Source organism: Hemitrygon akajei, chromosome 6 (genome assembly GCF_048418815.1).
Source record: "Hemitrygon akajei chromosome 6, sHemAka1.3, whole genome shotgun sequence".
Taxonomy (NCBI): domain Eukaryota; kingdom Metazoa; phylum Chordata; class Chondrichthyes; order Myliobatiformes; family Dasyatidae; genus Hemitrygon; species Hemitrygon akajei.
Window position 1 is genome coordinate 68147278 of NC_133129.1, and position 20883 is coordinate 68168160.

At 41.7% G+C, this 20883-nt stretch overlaps 1 protein-coding gene across 1 annotated transcript in view; it reads right to left on the reverse strand.

Annotated features, from left to right (window-relative positions):
* Positions 1-18908, reverse strand: part of svep1 (sushi, von Willebrand factor type A, EGF and pentraxin domain containing 1) — a 289678-nt gene extending 270770 nt beyond the window's left edge. The window contains exon 1 of the mRNA XM_073048583.1: positions 18343-18908. Within this exon, the coding sequence (XP_072904684.1) occupies positions 18343-18843 (501 nt within the window). The 5' untranslated portion in view covers positions 18844-18908. The remainder of the gene's footprint in view (positions 1-18342) is intronic.
* Positions 18909-20883: the final 1975 nt, after the last annotated feature.

Consider the following 20883-nt stretch of genomic DNA (forward strand, 5'->3'; position numbering starts at 1 on the left):
ATCCAATTATTTAAATTAGGGGTAATTTTCAACAGTCAACTAACCTTGCTGCAGTCCTTTGGGATGTGGAAGGGAAATAGATCCTACCAAGGGAAACGTCCACGGCCACAGTGAGAACCTGCAAACTCCACATGGACAGCACCAAAGTTCAGGGTTAAACCTGAGCTGCAAGGCAACCTACTGTGTCCCTGTGGCGACCCTCCCCCGCGACCCTTCCCCATGCCCCCTCCACCAATTGGCTTTAGTCAAGAAAGATTGATTTCTGAAGCTTTACCCTCAGAAGATACATTACATGATATATGGTGTGACCTGTTGCCATGACATGAGTTGGTATTGTATGCTTCATAACTGATAATTCCTCTTCTGAAATTATAATAGAGAACCTGGCATGAAAAATAGGAAGAAATGGGCTGAATGAGATGAGTTTACCTTGACTGAGCAAATAGGAAGAATGATAGGAGAGATCTCAAAGGCTACGATCACTAACCAATGAAGATCTTCATTATATGGATGTCCATTAGAGAATAGTAAGGTAAACAAGAACATGGAGTAGAAAACTGCAAATACAGGAAATCTGCAACAAAATATTGCTTGAAGTGCTGAAGAAAAATCTAATGATACGCTAATCTGAAAAAAAGAAAAGGTCTGAATTTAGGGAATAACAACAATAATTTGGAATTGGATGAAGCCTCATTAATATGTGAATGATAAGGCTTATGCAAATGAGAATGATTGAAACCCCGTCCCTCCCTCACTGATGTGTAAGACCCAAGGTATCTCGGCTCCAGTGATTCTGACTTCTTCGTTATCCCCAGGTTTATTAAATCCGATCTCAGTGTCTGTTGGCTTCAGCTGCCAAGGCCTTAAAGTCTGGATATCCTCCTCACACACCTTTTTTTCTCTTTTCACTGATCTATCTTTAAGGTGCTCTCTAAATACTAACCATTTAACAAAGCTTTTGTTCTCCGGTTCTAATACTGCCCTACAGACCTCAATTATTTCTTATGTAATGCTCCAGTCAATTCCATTGAGAGGTTTTGTAAAGGCATTATAGGTACGTCGGAACATAGAAAACCTACAGCACAATACAGGCCCTTTGGCCCACAAAGCTGTGCTGAACATGTCCTTACCTTAGAAATTACATAGGGTTACCCATAGCCCTCTATTTTTCCAAGCTCCATGTACCTATTCAGGAATCTCTTAAACGACCCTATCGTATCTGCCTCCACCACCATCGCCGGCAGCCCATTCCATGCACTCACCACTCTCTGCATAAAAATCTTACCCCTGATATCTCCTCGGTACCTATTTCCAAGCACCTTAAAACTGCGCCCTCTCATACCTGCTATTTCAGTCCTGGGAAAAAGCCTCTGACCATCCACACAATCAATGCCTTCCATCATCTTGTACATCTCTATCAGGTCACCTCTCATCCTCCGTCGCTCCAGGGAGAAAAGGTCGAGTTCACTCAACCTATTCTCATAAGGCATGTTCCCCAATCCAGGGTACATACTTGTAAATCTCCTCTGCACTTTTTCTATGGTTTCCACATCCTTCCTGTAGTGAAGTGACCAGAAATGAGCACAGTACTCCAAGTGGAGTCTGACCAGGGTCCTATATAGCTACAACATTACCTCTTGGCTCCTAAACTCAACCCCACGATTGATGAAGGCCAATGCACCATATGCTTTCTTAACCACAGAGTCAACCTGCACAGCAGCTTTGAGTGTCCTATGGACTTGGACCTCAAGATCCCTCTGATCCTCCACATTGCCAAGAGTCTTATCATTAATTCTATATTCTGCCATCATATTTGACCTACCAAAATGAACCACCTCACACTTATCTGGGTTGAACTCCATCTACCACTCCTCAGCCAAGTTTTGCATCCTATCAATGTCCCACTGTCATCTCTGACAGCCCTCCACACTATCCACAACACCCCCAACCTTTGTGTCATCTGCAAATTTACTAGCCCATCCCTCCACTTCCTCATCCAGATCATTTATAAAATCACGAAGAGTAAGGGTCCCAGATCAGATCACTGAAGCACACCTCTGGTCACCGACCTCCATGCAGAACGTAACCCATCTACAACCACTCTTTGCTTTCTGTGAGCAAGCCAGTTCTGGATCCACAAAACAATATCCCTTGGATCCCATGTGTCCTTACTTTCTCAAAAAGCCTTGCAAGGGGTAGCTTATCAAATGCCTTGCTGAAATCCATATACACTACATCTACTGCTCTACCTTCATCAATGTGTTTAGTTACATGCTCAAAAAATTCAATCAGGCTCATAAAGCACGACCTACCTTTGACAAAGCCATGCTGACTACTCCTAATCATGTTATACCTCTCCAAATGTTCATAAATCCTGCCTCTCAGGATCTTCTCCATCAATTTACCAACCACTGAAGTAAGACTCATTGGTCTATAATTTCCTGGGCTATCTCTACTCATTTTTTGAATAAAGGAACAACATCCGCAAGCTCTCCTGTCCTCATTGATGATACAATGATCATCACCAGAGGCTGAGCAATCTCCTCCCTCACCTCCCACAGTATCCTGGGGTACATCTCGTCCGGTCCTGCTGACTTATCCAACTTGATGCTTTCCAAAATCTCCAGCACATCCTCTTCCTTAATATCTACACGCTCAAGCTTTTCAGCCTGCTGTAAGTCATCCCTACAATCACCAAGATTCTTTTCCGTGTTGAATACTGAAGCAAAGTATTCTTTAAGTACCTCTGCTATCTCCTTCGGTTCCATACACACTTTTCCACTGTCACACTTGATAGGTCCTATTCTCTCACATCTTATCCTCTTGCTTTTCACATACTTGTAGAATGCCTTAGGGTCCACCAAGGCCTTCTCATGGCCCCTTCTAGCTTTCCTAATTTCATTCTTAAGCTCCTTCCTGCTAGCCTTATAATCTTCTAGATCTCTATCATACCTAGTTTTTTGAAACTTTCATAAGTTCTTCTTGACCAGATTTACAACAGCCTTTGTACACCACCATTCCTGTACCTTACCATCTTTTCCTTGTCTCATTGTAATGTACCTATGCAGAACTCCATGCAAATATCCCCTATTTGCCACATTTCTTCAGTACATTTCCCTGAGAATATCTGTTTCCAATTTATGCTTGAAGTTCCTGCCTTATACCCTCATATTTCACCTTGCTCCAATTAAATGCTTTCCTAAATTGTCTGTTCCTATCCCTCTCCAATGCTATGGTAGAGGAGATAGAATTGTGATCACGATCTCAAAAATGCTCTCCCACTGAGAGATCTGACACCTAACCAGGTTCATTTCCCAATATCAGATCAAGTACAGCCTCTCCTCTTGTAGGCTTATCTACATACTGTGTCAAGAAACCTTCCTGAACACACCTAAATCCACCCCAAATAAACTGATATTTGGGAAATTAAAATCTCCCACCACAATAACCCTGATATTGTTACACATTTCCAGAATCTGTCTCCCTATCTGCTCCTCGATGTCCCTGTTACTATTGGGTGGTCTATAAAAAACACCCAGTAGAGTTATTGATCACTTTCTGTTCCTAACTTCCACCCACATAGACTCCGTAGATAATCCCTCCATGACTTTCTCCTTTTCTGCAGCTGTGACACTCTCTCTGATCAACAGTGCCACGCCCCCATCTCTTTTGCCTCCCTCCTTGTCCTTTCTGAAACATCTAAAGCCTAGTACTGGAAGTAACCATTCCTGCCCCGAGCCATCCCAAGTCTTTGTAATGGCCACAACATCATCGTTCCAAGTACTGATCCACGTTCTAAGCTCATCTGCTTTGTTCATAATACTCCTTGCATTAAAATAGACACATCTCAAACCATCGATCTGAACATGTCCCTTCTCTCTCACCTGCCTATCCTTCCTCTTACACTGTCTCCAAGATTTCTCTATTTGTGAGCCAACCGCCTCTTCCTCCATCTCTTCAGTTCAGTTCCCACCCCCAGCAATTCTAGTTTAAACTTTCCTTAATAGTCTTTGAAAACCTCCCCGCCAGCATATTGGTCCCCCTGGGATTCAAGTGCAACCCATCCTTTTCGTACAGGACACACCTGCCCCAAAAGAGGTCCCAATGATCCAGAAATCTGAATCCCTGTCCTCTGCTCCAATCTTTCAGCCACACATTTATCCTCCACCTCATTCTATTCCTACACTCACTGTCACATTTTAATAGAAGTTAATAGAAAATAATTTCTATTATGTTAATAGAAATTGATTTACTGTAGTTTACACTGGTGAAATCTACTAAGTCGTTTGGCCAATGGATCTGAATGTGGCAAAGTGTAAAATAATTAATGTGAGACCAAGGAGTTACAGTGGCAGTAGAAAGTTTGTGAACCCTGTAGAACATTCTCTATTTCTGCATAAATATGACCTAAAATGTGATCAGATCGTCATGCAAGTCCTAAAACTAGATAAATAGAACCCAATTAAATAAATAACACAAATATATTATATTTGTTCATTTATTTATTTAGAAAAATGGTTCAATATTAAATATATTTGTTGGAAGAAGTATGTGAGATTTTGCTTTCAGTAACTGGTATGACCCCCTTGTACAGCAATAACTACAACCAAGCATTTCTGGTAACTGTTGATAACCGTCAACCACTTCAGCTTGGAGGAATTGTAGGCTGTTCGTCCTTACAAAACTGCTTCAGCTCTGGGATGTTGGTGGGCTTCCTTGCATGAATTGCTTCCTTCAGGTCCTCCACAATATTTCTATAGGATTAAGATCAGGACTTTGACTTGGCCATTCCAAAGCATAAATTTTTGTCTTTTTAAACTATTCTATTGTTGATTGAATCTTGTCTTTCAGATCATTGTTGCATTATCCAACTTCTGTTAAGCTTCAGGTGATGGACTGCTACTTGATATACTCCTGTAAAATGTTTTGATACAATTGTTCCCTCAACGATTGCAAGCTCTCCAGCCCTGAGGCAGCAAAGCAGCCCCAAATCATGTTGCTCCTTCCCCCATGCTTCACAGTTGGGATGAGGTTTTGGTGTTGGTGTGCAGTGCCCTTTTTCCTCCGAACATAACAATGTTAATTTCTGCCAAAAAGTCAACTTTTGTCTCATTTGGCCACGGAACATTGTCCCAGAAGCATTGTAGAACATCCAGGTGATCTTTTGCAAATTTGAAACGTGCAACAATGGTTTTTTTTAGTAGAGCAGTGGTTTCCTCTGTGGTGTCCAACCTTTGAACACCATTCTTGTTCAGTGTTTTTCTTATAGTAGACTCATGTTCTAGAGGTCTCTGCAGATCTTTTGCTGTTACCCTTGGGTTCTTTTTCACCTCATTGCACACATGGTGCTCTTGGTGTGATCTTTGCAGGACACCCACTCCCAGGGAGAGTAGCAACAGTACTGAGTTTCCTCCATTTGTAGACAACTTTTCTTACTGTGGACTGATGAACACTCAGGTCTTTAGAAATAATTTTGTAGCCTTTTCCAGCTCCATACATCTCTACAATTCTTCTTCTATGGTCCTCTGAAAGTTCTTTTGATTGAGACATGGAGCACATAAACAGATCTTTCTTGAGAAGAGCAGGCTTTTTTGTAACCTGACCTTGTGTGTATTTTTTATAGGGCAGGGCACCTCTACAACCCACACCTCCACAACCTACACCTTCAATCTCATCTCATTAATTGGAACACCTAACTCCAAATAAATTTTGTAGAAGATATTACCCCAGAGGTTCACATACTTTTTACAACAAATACATGTAATATTGGATCATTTTTCTCAATAAATAAATGAACAAATATAATGTTTCTGTGTTATTTATTTAATTGGGTTCTCTTTATCTAGTTTTCGGACTTAAGTGAAGAACTGATCACATTTTAGGTCATATTTATGCAGAAATAGAGAAAATTCTACAGGGTTCATGAAGTTTCTAGCACCACTGTAAAACACAAGAAGGTATTTTAATCTAAATAAAAATCATGCAGTGCTTCAATCACTAAAGAAAGCTAGGTTATACTGGGTAAGTGTATCAGCTTATTGTTTTCATTAAGTGAAAAGAATTCACAAAAGGATAAATTGGTTCATTTACAGATTTCCTATCATAAGAAGGTACATTCTTACTCTATATCAGAGTTTTGTCCAATTTATCTTTAAGAAGCAATGACCAAATGTGGAATATACAGAATGTAATGTTCTGACAAGGACAGAAGGACTTAAGTGTTAGGAGTTGGAGTAGACCTCATGGTCCACATGATCTGCAATTCAAGTATTGTAGGTCCACCAGCTTATCTCTACTTTCCTCCCTATCTCAACATTCAGATATCTGTGGATCTCATTCTGGTGTAGACTCATTAATCGAGCTTCTACAGCCCTCTGAGATCCACCTTCTGAATATAGATGTTCCTCCTTATGTTTGTATGGTGAGCATGTGAACTTCAACTTTGTGTCTTTGTTGGTAAAGCAGTGAGATTTGTATATATATATAGGTGTGTGTGACTGTGTTTTGGTAGATGGAAGTATTTTACTGGGGTATATCTACTAAAAGATGAGCAATATGAGTATTAAAGTTCAAATCCTTGGCAAACCTAATGAGGCAAAGCTTATAACTATTTAACAACTTCATTGTCTGGCAAATCAGTGGAGCACTTTATGGCCAATGAATATTTTGAAATCTGGACATAGTTGCATTGTAAACTAAAGCCACACCTGTGGCCAGTCAACAAACTAATGGAATTCATTTCTGTATAAGCTATCGCCAGTCAAATTATTTTGGAGTATTACATTTGGCTCTCCGTGGGGAAGCAGAACACAAAAAAAAAGTTGTAAATGTGTTGGGAATAATTGGTGACTGGTTTATTATTGTTGCGTGCGAGATCAGTGAAATGTTTTGTTTTGTGTCTGTCCATGCAGATCATTTCACCACATCAGGATTTCGAGGGAGTACAGTGGAGAAGTAATAACAGCACGTAATACATCTTCATTTACAGTTACACTGCAAGCAGGCAGACCGAATTGAGAATCTTGCCACACATATAGCCCATTCTCCCTCAGCTGGCTCTTTGAAACTCTCCAATTAATTCTACTCTTCTCCTAACCCTGCACATATTTGTAAAGAGGAATGCTGTTTCTCTCATTTACCCTCACAGACTTCATTCTAGTCAATCATCACCTCCACTGGAAGGCAGCAAACTCTGATGTCAATTCTTATTGACATCTCAGCATTATAAAGGAATGTGGCAACATTGCCCAGGAAGGCTGCCCGTCGTGGCAGAAAGTTTGTATGTTTGGAGCAGTACATGAAGGAATCCATCACCGTAGCTGGCTGGTTGTGTGGTGGCATCTGCACCAGGCATCGAGGTGAGTGATCCTGGGTTCGAATCCGGCCAGCTCATTCTTTCATTCTTTCCATCCGTGCTGGGTTGAGCATCGACCTAGCAACTCAGCCTCACGAAAAACAGACAAATGCTAAAGAAATGGTAAGGTTGCCGCCCGATCCACACAAGGCATGGAAAGGAACAACAACCATTGTATAAGACCATTAAATCCATTAATAGATCTTATAAAATCCCACCTTTCAGCTACATCAGACCCTTTCCAGTTCGCCTACTGTTCTAACTGGTGCACTGATGATGCATCTAATGAGGCTCTTTATTCCATTTTGTCCCACCTAGAAAATGATGCCTCCTACGTCAGATTCATCAACTTCAGCTCAGCATTTAACATGAACATCCTTCAGAAGCTGGTGGGTAAACTGTCCACATTGGGACACAACACCCCTCTCTGTAACTAGATCTTGGACTTCTTGACAGAAAGACCCCAGTTAGTCTGAGTTGGCAGCAAGCTCCACCATGCTGAGCACTAGTGCCCCCCAGGGTTGTGTGCTCAGTGCCCTGCTGACTTACGACTGCACTGCCAGATCCAGCTCAAACCGCGTCATCAAGTTTGCTGATGATACAACAGTGGCTGGTCTCATCAGCAGCAATGATGAGTCGGCAAATGGAGAGGAGGCAGAGAGGTTTTTCAAACAGTGTGAGAATAACAACCTGAGCCTCAACTTGGACAAGACAAAAGAGATGATTGTGGATTTTAGGAAGGCTCAGGTTGACCACTCTCCATTGCACATCAATGGATCAGCCATGGAGAGAGTGAACAGCTCAAAATTCCTTGGCCTGCACATGACAGACAGTCTAACTTGGACCAGCATCTCCTCACTAATCAAGGAGGCACAGCAGTGTCTACATTTTCTGAGGAGAGTGAGGTGCGCAAGGCTCCCTGCTCCCATTCTAACAACTTTCTACAGAGGCATCATCAAGAGTGTCTGGTCCGACTACATCATTGTCTGGTACAGAAGTTACAAGGCATCAGACTACAAGACGCCACAGAGGATGATAAAAACTGTCGAGAGGATCACCAGGGTCTCCCTCCCCCCGATTTGTGACATTTAGCAGGAGTTATGTATACAAAGAGCCCAAAACATTGTTGAGGAGACCATCCATCCCACAATCTCTTTGGCGCACTACCGTCAGGAAGGAGGTACAATTACATCAGGACTAGGGCTGCCAGCCTGGGTAACAGTTTCATCCCTCAGGCTGTGAGACTAATGAATACCCTGCTCCAACTGAGGCCTCATCACTAGGATAGCGAGCTGTTTACTGTGCTGTGTACTGGTTACTGTTTATCTGTGCTGCACACTACATGCACTTTCAATTATGTTTTATTAACTTATTTGTGGTGACATTTTGTTTTAAGTAAACATGAGAAAATCTACAGATGCTGAAATTCAAAGCAATACAAATAAAATGCTGGAGGAGCTCAGCAGGTCAGGCAGCATCTATGGAAATGAACAAATTGTCAACATTTCAGGCCAAGACCCTTCTTCAGGACTGGAAAGGAAGGGCGACGACACTAGAATGAAAAATTGGTGGGGGGGGGGGGGGGATGGGAAGGAGCATAGCTAGAAGGTGATAGGTGAAGCCAGGTGGGTAGGAAAGATAAAGGGCTGGAGAGGAAGGAATCTGATAGGAGAGGAGAGTGGACCATAGGAGAAAGGAAAGTAGGAGGGGACCCAGGGGAGGTAATAGGAAGGTGAGAAGAGTTAAGAGGCCAGAGTGGGGAATAGAATGAGGGGAGGGGTGGGGGAAATCTTTTTTACCAGAAAGAGAAATTGATATTCATACCTCCAGATTAGAGGCTACCCAGATGGAATATAAGGTTTTGCTCCTCCCCCTGAGGGTGGCCTCATCTTGGCCATGGACTGACATGTTGGATCAGGAACGGAAATCAGAATTAAAATGTTTGGTCACCGGGAAGTTTGGCTTTCGGTGGTTCGAACAGAGGTACTTGATGAAGTGACCCCTCAATTGACGACTAGTCTCATAAATGTGTGGTGAACTAGATATACCTGTCTGACTGCTCCTGTGGCTCCTCCCACAGACCCTGCTGACTGCTCCTGTGGCTCCTCCCACAGACCCCTGTATAAAGGCGACTGTGGTCTGCTGCTCTCCCTCATTTTCCCAGGATGTAGTGTTGTTCTTCCAGTCAATAAAAGCCGATATCTCACTTCCTAAGTCTCAGCGTGAGTTATTGATGATGCATCAATATGTTTTTTTTTGAGCTGTGTTTGATATATGTTTTGTCAGTGCACCATGATCCAGAGGAATGATGTATTGTTTGGTTGTATATACAGTACTGTGCAAAAGTTTTAGGCACATTTCTATAGCTGGGGCGCCTAAGACTTTTGCATAGAACTGGTGTAATTTTATGCATTGCACTGTACTGCTGCCACAAAAAAAGAACATATTTTATGATTTATGTGAGTGATGATAAACCTGATTCTAATTTGGGCCTCTATTGTGAACTGAGAGTGGGAAGGTGACAGGGAGGGGGGAATCATAGTTGGGAAAAGGGGAAGGGAGAGGGGAGGGAGTGGGAAGCACCAGAGGGACATTCTGTAATAATCAATAAACCAATTGTTTGGAATCAAATGACTTTGTTGGTGGCTCAGGGCTGGGTACGTCTGCACCCACACCACCACCTGCTCCGGCACTCCTTCCCTGCTACCTGTCCCACAACCCTCCTGCAGTGATCCATCATCACCATTCCCATCATCCTTTGCTCCTGCTAAATTTACAACCTTACTCTCCACTTCATGTTGACAAATACAGTTCTATACAGTCAGATGACAATAAACTTGAACTTGAAAGCAAACAGTATAAGTTAGTTCAAAGGCAAATCACCTGAGAAATACAGAGAGAAAATGGCAAAGATTAAACTCTGAGCAAGCAATGAGCTCATTGTAATGACAACATTCATCTGTTTCACTCTCTTTTAAACTCTTATTAGTGAGATAGTCAAAAATAAAAGATTCTAGTCATTAGAGACAGCGCTGTGAAGAAATGGTATTGTTTACTTCAGAGTGTATTGGTGTGGAACATTTGGAGCTGATGCTGGGACAATACTTTCCAACATAGAAAATGAATCAAACAGCTGTGATACTGCTTCATTCACAAGGTATGAATGCCAAAGTTGTAAATCACACCTTACATCTAAATCCCAAAATCATTTATGATATTACTGTTAATTAAGTTTACTTCTCCTGGCCTAGTGAGATAGTTCACAGGGCTGAAGATGTTCAGAATTCACAGGCAGCCATGATAAAACACTCCTTGGAATGAAATGGATCCTAAGGTGGATGTGGGGATACATTATTAAATGTAATGAAAATAGATGAATTTAGTGGAATGAGGTGTTGGAGCAACCATTCTTTTATTATAAAACAATATGCCATTGTCATTTGGAGTGCACTGCCTGACAGAGTGGTGGAAGAAGACTTAATGATTACATTGAGATAGGAATTGTACAAATCAGATTTTGCACAGAATCTAAAGCCCAGTCATAGGCCATTCAGCCCAAACTGTCCATGTATTTTACTGTACTCAGTTACTCACTGTGGAAAAGATTTCTTTATTTCACCACTGCCTTGCTGAAGCAGTCTTTTCTGAATTTCTTATAAGTTTCCGTGGTTTACAATCAATAACACCAGTTTATGCTCTTCCCGATACATAGACATGTACCCTTTTTGTCTACTAGGAAAGAAAGCGTAATCAGGATCCTGTGGAATGATTGGAGAACTCTCATTAACTAGGTCCCTTTTTTAATCAGCTGGTATAGGTATAATGGGCTGAATGGTCTCTTTCAGTACTTTGAGATTGCCTGATGGTATGAGCAAGATTAAATCAACACAGTTTGTGGATTGGACTCTAATTCATATATGATGTATTTTTAGTTTTTCTGGTCACTCCTTTTACTTGCTAGTTTGGACGGTTTTTGAATCGGGGCAGCCTGAAGATAATGAATGCTGAGCTGAACTGAAATATACCTTTTGATTTTTGCAATTTGTTTTTTTTTTGTGTGGGGGAGGTTGGGGTTGATGTTTTTTTTCTTTGAACAGGTTCCAAGGTCCTTTATTTCGTGACTGTCTGTAGGCAAGACAAATCTCAGGCTTGTTTTCTGCATGCATACTTTGATAACGAATGTACTTTTAATCCTTTGGAAGCTTTACATACTAAACCTATGGGAAGACCATCCAGAGTCAAAAAAATGCAGAAGTATTAATTGCTTCTTTGTTAAGTGAGCTGTATAGTATCAGAAATTGTCAGCTTGCTTCTAACAAGCTTACTGATATCAGTCATGGATCAAAAAGAACAGAATCAGAATCAGGTCTTACATGATGTGAAATTAGTTGTCCTGCAAAAGCAGTTTTGCGACAGCAGGTGCAGTGCAAAGGTGCACACGGGGCATTGAGTTCAGGAATTGCGATGTTACGTTGAAGTTGTGAAGCCAAATTTAGAGTATTGTGTGCCGTTCTGGTCGCCCACCTACAGAAAAGATATCAATAAGCTGGGAAGAGTGCAGAGAAAATTTACAAGGATGTTGCTAGGACTCGAGGACCTGAACTACAAAAAAGGACGAATAGGTTAGGATATTATTCCCTGGAGCACAGGGGAATGCGGGCAGATCTTATAGAGGTAAACAAAATTATGAGGTCTATAAATCAGGTGAATGATTGTAGGCTTTCCACCCCCCACCACCTCTCCAGGTTGAGTAGGAGGTAGAAATGAGCAGTGAGGGTAAGGCTGGTGACAGTGGAGGAAGGTCTCCAGAGACGATGAGGTTGGTGATGGTGCGGGAGACAATGCTCCTGAATGGGGTCCTTTTCAAGGTATGTAAGGTGAGGTGTCTGAGAGTTGCTGCTACAACAGCAGGCCCCCTCCCCTTCACCTGCAGGCTTGATGTTGAGACTGGGATTGGTGCAGAGAGAGTGGAGGGCAGTGCACTCAGAGGGTGTGAGGTTTGAATAGGAGAAGGGAGTGTTGAAGATGAGACAGTTGATGTCTTTTTAGCAATTAGAGATGAAAAGGTCCAAAGCGGGCAGAAGACCAAGCAGGGTGTCTAAGAAGATGATGAGGGATGGATGCAAGAAGGGGTCACCAGTGCTGAATAACAAATCCTTTCCAAAGTAGGCTCAGAGATGGAGGCAAATGATTTGCAGGTTGGGCTGATAAGAGGCAAGTAAAAGTCATGCCTCAAAGGTTACTCTGACAGTTCCTCCCATACCTGTGACCTCTACCACCAAGGAAATCACAGTCAGCGATTGCAGAGGGACATCATCACCGTCAGTTCTCTTCCAAAATCCCAACTATCCTAACTTGAAATATACGCATCCTTTCCAGGACAAGCCTCTTCAAGATCATACCTCTAGAGCACCTTCACCAGTAGAATTACAACAATACTTGCTCAAGGGCATTAGGAATGGGTAATACAGTTTGTCTTTGCCAGTGATAGCATGCCCCATACAGGGTAAAAAAAATTTGTTTAATGCAGCTAGATGTCTCTAATGGTAGAGCAAAGGATGGGCCAGACACCGTATTTGGAGGGGTTAGAGGACGCAGAGGTCATTGGAGCTAGAGGTGATTACATTGACGAGGAAGAATGAGGTCGCGGAGGAATTCATAAAACAACAATGAGTGCCTGCTGGACTGGGAGTTCATGTAAGTCATTGATGGGTAGACAGGGTTGGATGTCAATTTAACCTCAATGTGCAACAGATCAACTGGAACTAATGACACAAATCAACCACTGGAGACAGAGCACTGACTTTATTCAATGCAGAGATGGATTAAACATATCAGCCTTCTCAAAGTTGTTACTGCTCTGAGTGCATTCACCTGTCTCAGTAGTAGGTGAGCTTAAAATGAAATATGTTTATGGGGGAAAAAACAATACCCAGCATCAGTTCTCCAATCTGTAATTGCTTCAGTGGTAAATTGGCCAATTTACTCCGTAGTTCTCAATTTGTAAATTCCTGCTATTGCCCAATCTTGAGGATAAAATTCCTAGTTCTTGGAGGGAGGATTTAGTAGACCATTTTGTAGTGACAAACTCTAATATTTAAAAAGGACAAAGAGTGTACAGCATTTCTGGACTCTTCTCAAGTTTATCTCTACTGTTCTGGTCGAAAATACTGTGATTTCTGTATACTTCATAAAATGACAAATCTAGTGTTGTTGGGAGGTAAATAAATATGGTTGAAGAGCATGTTCCTTAACACAGATGTATGACATGAGGTGAGTCTGGAACAATTGGAGGAGATATAGAAGAGAAATAAGCCTTTGCTACTAGGGCAATAATAAAATTTGGGGAGTTCTTGGGGAAAGAAAAGGGGTGATGTTTGCAGATGAGGACATTTGAACCCAGGGATCCAATGTGGTAAAACAGAGTCAATGGAAGCAGTACTTTACGACTTTGTATTTGTGAAAGTCATAGACACAATGTCAAGTTTGTTGTCATATGCACAAATACATGTAGGTGTTAGTGTAATAACAAACTTACAGCTGTGAGTTGATCATATATGGAGTTAGACCATCTCTCTCTTTCTCTCTTCTCCCCTCTCTCTCCCCTTCTTTTCATCTTCCCTCCACTCACCTCTCAGTCATCCCTCTTTTTCCCAGAAGTTTATTGAAATCTGGAATGCACCGCTTGAGGTCTGAACAGGCACTTAAATGACCAAAGTATAGGAAGCTACAGATCAAGTGCAGCTGAATAAGATTTGTACAGACATTGCCTTCATAGGCATGGTGGATCAAAGGGCTTTTTTTTATTTGTTGAGTAACTCTATGACTCTAATTCTCAGAAATGTTTTCCTTGAGGATTAAGAGTGACTGCTTTTGATAAGTGTTGTGAAACCCTCCAGGTCTTTCCCTATCTCTCCTACATATATGAATGTTTGAAAAATACTCTGCTTCATACTTACATTAATAATGATGCATATACACTCGGTGGAACCTCCTATACCTAATAAAGTGGACAGTGAGTGTATGTTTGTGGTCTTCTGCTACGGTAACCCATCCACTTCAAGGTTTGATACACGGTATGATCAGAAATGCTTTTCTGCACACCACTCTTGTAACGCATAGTTATTTGAGTTACTGTGGCCTTCCTGTCAGCTTGAACCAGTCTGTCCATTCTCCTTTGACCTTTCTCATTAGCAAATCAATTTTTCCTACAGAACTGCAACTCACTGAATGTTTTTTGTTTCCCTCACCATTCTCTGTAAAGTTTAGAGACTGTTGTGCGTAAGAACCCCAGATTAGCGGTTTCTGAGATACTCAAACCACTCTGCCTGGCACAAACTATCAATTTACTGTCACAGTCACGTAGATCACATTTCTTCCCCATTCTGATGTTTGGTCTGAATGACAAATGATTTTTTTTTTTGCCTTGTCTGCATTGCCATAATTGGCTGATTAGATATTTGCATTAAAGAGAAGGTGCACAGGTATACCTAATAAAGTGGCCACTAAGAGTATAAGGGGAAATTTTGTGGATCTATACTCCGTAGAACGTTACAGCACAGAAACAGACCTTTTGGCTCTTCTTGGCTGTGCCGAACCATTTTTCTGCCTAGTCCCACTGACCTGCACCTGGGTCATATCCCTCCAAACCCCTCTCATCCACATACCTGTCCAAGTTTTCCTTAAATGTCAAAAGTGAGCCCGCATTCACCACTTCATCTGGCAGCTCATTCCACACTCCCAACACTCTCTGCGTGAAGAAGCCCCCCCCCCAATGTTCCCTTTAAACTTTTCCCCTTCACCCTTAACCCATGACCTCTGTTTTTTTCTCCCCTGACCTCAGTGGAAAAAGCCTGCTTGCATTCACTCTATCTATACCCATCATCATTTTATAAACCTCTATCAAATCACCCCTCATTCTGCTACGCTCCAGGGAATAAAGTCCTAACCTATTCAACCTTTCTCTGTAACTCAGTTTCTCAAGTCCCAGCAACATCCTTGTAAACCTTCTCTGCACTTGTCCAACCTTATAAATATCCTTCCTGTAATTAGGTGACCAAAGCTGCACACAATACTCCAAATTCAGTCTCACCAATGTCTTATACAACCTCACCATAACATTCCAACTCCTATACTCAATACTTTGATTTATAAAGGCCAATGTACCAAAAGCTCTCTTTATGACCCTATCTATTTGTGATGGCACTTTTAGGGAATTATGTATCTGTACTCCCAGATCCCTCTGTTATACTGCACTCCTCAGTGTCCTACCATTTACCTTGTATGTTCTACCTTGGTTTGACCTTCTGAAGTGCAATACCTCACACTTGTCCACATTAAACTCCACCTGCCATTTTTCAGCCCATTCCTCCAACTGGTCCAAATCCCTCTGCAAACTTTGAAAACCTTCCTCACTGTCCACTACACTTCCAATCTTTGTATCATCAGCAAATTTACTGATCCAATTTGCCACATTACCATCCAGATCATTGATATAGATGACAAATAACAATGGACCCAGCACTGATCCCTGTGGCACACCACTAGTCACAGGCCTCCACTCAGAGTAGCAATTCTCCATTACCACTCTCTGTCTTCTTCTATTGAGCCAATGTCTAATCCAATTTACTACCTCTGCATGTATACCTAGCGATTGAATCTTCCCAACTAACCTCCCATGCGGGACCTTGTCAAGGGCCTTACTGAAGTCCATGTATACAACATCCACTGCCTTTCCTTCATCCACTTTCCTGGTAACTTCCTCGAAAAACTCTAATAGATTGGTTAAACATGACCTACCATGCACAAAGCCATGCTGACTTTTTCTAACAAGTCCCTGTCTATCCAAATACTTGTAAATCCTATCTCTTAGTATTCCTTCCAATAATTTACCTACTACCGATGTCAAACTTACCAGCCTATAATTTCCCAGCTTACTTTTTGAGCCTTTTTTAAACAATGGAACTACATGAGCTATCCTCCAATCCTCTGGCACCTGACCCGTAGATACCGACATTTTAAATATTTCTGCCAGGGCCCCTGCAGTTACTATAAACATTCAATGAATTCAATACAGAACAATTATTCCCAGCGGGTACAGTTCTGAATGAGCAAAGGGAAATTCAGAACAATGGGTGTAAGGGTGTAGCTTGAAAACGATCTCTTTGTCAAAAGTTGTAAGATCAAGAGTCAAAGCGTTAATGTACATCTGATGAAAACATTCAGGATTACTGCACCAATATTAGCTTGATGGCACTAGGTTACATATGAGCACTGATCTAACTGCATAGAAGCGGCTTGAAGGACTGAATGGCCACCTCCTAAATAACAACCCTTGCTCTGCTGGCGTTCACACCAGTAAATTATGGGTGTACTATCTACAAAGTTCCGATCAGTTGTAATATTACTGCATCTGGTCTTTAATGTTTATTCCAACTTCCTTCCATGGAGTAAAATTGGTGAGAATATAAGAACTCCAATATTGGTTATCTGTCAGTGGATGGTTTCTTGCCTAGTTTCAGAATGGTGCAGGTTCTAATCACACAACTAATGGTGATATTCCAATGCAACAGTGAGTGTACTAGAAATATTGTCCACTGTATGAGAGGTTTGACAAAGCCTTCTGTCATCCTCTGAGATGGATACCAACTATATCATGCCACTAACTTCTAGTTTATTTATTGAGATACAGTGCAGAATAGGCCCTTCTGCCCTTAGAGCCGTGCCGCCCAGCAATCTTTGATTTAACCCCAGCCTAGTCTCAAGACAATTTACAATGACTAATTAACCTACCAACCAGTACACCTTTGGACCGTGGGAGGATACCAGAGCACCCGAAGGAAACGCATGTGGTCACAGGGAGAACGTGCAAACTCCTTACAGGCAGCGGCAGGACAGAAGAGAGTTCTCTGGTCAAATGTATTAATTGATTAAGTACTACACTTGATTTCCATCCACTAGCTTAAATAAAACTAATGCTATGTATTCATGAAGTACAATTTTGGGCTGTCTCATGTTCCTAGCCACTGATATAGTTATAATGGCAGAATTGCCAATTTCTCCAATTTAAAATCTAATGGACAGCAATGAAATTCCAGGAAAGATATCCTGTTCCATTGGGAACTTTTACAACCAAGAGGAGACAATTTAGCTTTGCCTTCAAGGAACAACTCCTGTCAACTAGCTCAACCTCTGTACTGAGTGTCAGCCTAGATATTTTGCCTAGATCTCTAGCGTGAGATTTTGCTCTTCTATCTTCTAATATAGAGTATAGCATGCTACTCCTAAGCCACAGGTAAAATGCTTTTCTTATTTCTATATTGGGTATGAACTTTTCTCATCTAATATTACTGAGAGCAACTTGAATCCATTGATTACAGTATGTGCTCCACGTAGTGGCTCAGATGTTTATTCCACTTGAGCATTCAGCAGCTGGGAGAGTTGGTCTCACCCGTGTATTACATTCTGCTCTGAGTCTGCTTAAGAGATTTACAGTCATCCTCCTGGTCAGGCAATTTACGTGGTTGTGAGGAGGCATGCAACTTGTGATTATCTGGCTGCCCTAAGTCAACTTCATGCAATCACTGGGAACAAATCAGTGCTTTAGACGTCCATTCCACTGAACATACTCTAAAAAGTAATGTATTGCACCAATCGCACAAATACACCAACATTAATATCAACATACATATAACATCTCCCTGGCATTTTGCTAGGAATGCTACCAAAATGAGTTAAACACAAATGTTATGCCAGGTGACCAGACCTTTGGTCAAGGACGGAGGTGTTAAAAGAAGAAAGAGAGGCAGAGAGCAGGTGAGGCTTCTATAACTGTCAGTGAGCAAGAGGCAATGGGTGAAAAGTGTTCAGTGTGAGTTAGAACACAGCTACTGAGATTGGAATTTAAATAATTCCCACAATAACACACCTACAATTTCAAATATTTTACGTTTCTAAACTTTGACATAAAATCACCAACAATGCCTTACTGCTGCTTGCTGGAACGCTCCCTTTGTGAAGGTCCCACCTCCCCTGTACTTGATGGCAGGGATTTCCTCATTCAGTAGAGAACACTTGTGCTGGCGGTATTGAGGGGCAGTGATGTAGTCGACCCTGGGCACCACATTGTTCTTGGAGGAGAAGGTCACGATTGCCACCCGGGTGGCAGATGGTACTACTGGGAAGTCCGACAGCAGCTTCTTGACGAACTTCAGCTCATTTACAAAATTGGTGTTGCCCACGCTGGAGGACTCGTCCACCAGGAAAACCAGGTCCAGGTTGCTGCTCTTCTCTCTCAGCTTACGTACGTTTCGTTTGAAGACGGTGCCCAGCTTGAGCACCCGGTTGGTGCCTGTGTCCAGGGCATTGCGGCGTTCCTTCAGGTCAAAGATGTGTCCTATGAAAGGCTTCCTCTGGAAACTGTATGGGTTGTAAGTGCCTAAGCAGCAGGCAGTGTGCACTAGTAAGGAGAGGACTGCTGCATGCTGCATTATGCAACAGAAATAAAGGCAGGTAGGTGTGCAATGAGTTGTAATTCCGTCTTTGCAGGGCTCCTCAGGCTTGTTATACAGTCTCTTCTGCAAAAATATTCCGGCAAAATAATCTCTCCCTTTCTCTCGATATCGTCTCTTATACCCTGACTTTCTCAGGAGAGCAGCATGAGGAGTCAAGTCCTGATAGGATGAAACTCTAAGTGTCTTTATGACTCTGACACTGAAGCATTAAAGGAGAGGGCGGGTTTTTTTAAAATAAGTGCGGCTGGAGTAACTGAGATTTCTTGTCGCCGCTACACATGCGTTGAGCTATCAGCATTTCCCAAAGAAAACATCAGCACAAACTTCCTGATTGATCCCATATGTCTGGCAAAACCAGATACCGAGAGTGCCATTTTAATTGAAAACACTCTGGGCACTTTTCAAATGCAATTGTTTAATTGATTTGGTTTTCTTTGAACAGTAGTACTTCTTCCAGAATATTTCAGCTAAGCAACTAAAAATGTATCATTTTAAATTTAAACTAAATTTAGTCTCAATGAAGAAGCTGGATACATCCACCAACCCCACCCCCAAGTCTCCAACTCCCAATCTATCCAGGGGATAAAGAACACAGTAGATTGACACATTCCATAAATGCAGACACTTTCAGCAGCCTTTTCAAAGCATGTCTTATTTCTCAGTATAACTTTTACCCTATACATATTAACAGACAGCTTAAGAGACTGGATGAGGGAAGAGTTGGGTGAAAGCCATATCAGCTGCTCGCTCATTGTATTTGGCAAGAACCATTAAAAATCTCTGCGCTCTGTTATTACAAAGGGATTTCAGTCAGCATCTTTCCAAATCAACTTTCATTACAATTGGCACTATGGCATACCTTTTAAGATGTCCCAGGTTCACTTCCATTCAGTTTAGTACTTCTGAGTGTGGTCACTCACTTACCGTATGAAGCACATAGTCAGAATGTACACAACAAACTCCCACAAATAGAAATGTAATAATGATCAGGCCATCTGTTTCAGTGGAGAATATTAAAGGAAGAATATTGGCAACTCCCCTGTCTTTCTTCAAAATGATTCTTTAAAATATTAGGAACTAGGCACAGGGTCAGAAGTTTCTTGGTTCAATTTCCATTCGAGCAGAAAATAATCTACACTAACACCAGAGCGGTACTGAATTCGTAAGACATTCTTAGTTTAATATCTCCGAAAGTCAACAGCTCCAAGTCTCCCCCTTCGCCCAGCCAGAGACCAGAATGGAAATGCTTACATTGTACTGAGGGAAAGATGCACTACCAGAAGTGCGGAGTTTAGAGTCAACCAGCATAGAAATAGGCCCTTCAGTCCTCATATCCATGATGAGGATTGTGCATCCACCTTTATTAATCCCATTTACCTGTACCTGTTCTGTGGCCATCTATGCTTTGCCAATTAATGTGTGATCGAGACATTTGTTAAATGTTGTGAGCATCCACCTCTACCACTCACTAAAGCTCTGTGTTCCAATTTCAATTGAGACATTAAACTGGTGTTTCCTTTTCTTCTTCAGGGACTGTTTGGAAGGAGAGCAGGGGTATCTTTCTGATGCCATAGATGACAGCTGTAAGTAATATTACTTGACGATTATCTGGACCTTACCATTTACGTGGTTGCATGAACATGCAGTTGGCAAATTGACCATCGTGTTTTCTACATTGTAGCAGTGATCTTAATTAGCTACAAGCTATTATGAATAAATCAATATATTTTAATGCCTTTGACCTGGATTGAATATTTGTTAGATAAAACACTGGTTTGTGACACGACATGATAATGAAGACACTGACAACCAATCGTACTCTTCTTGCCTGACTCTTGCTGAATTCTGGCACATCTGCAGGTAATGGATGGATATAGGATAGTAGAAGGGCATTCATCTCATTTGCCTCAGTGGAATTGAATTTCAGAAGTGGACTCCGTTGTCCAGATGTTATTGCAGTGAATGACTGGCACTGACAATGGTGGACAAATTTCTGTTCTGAGGAGCCTTCACATT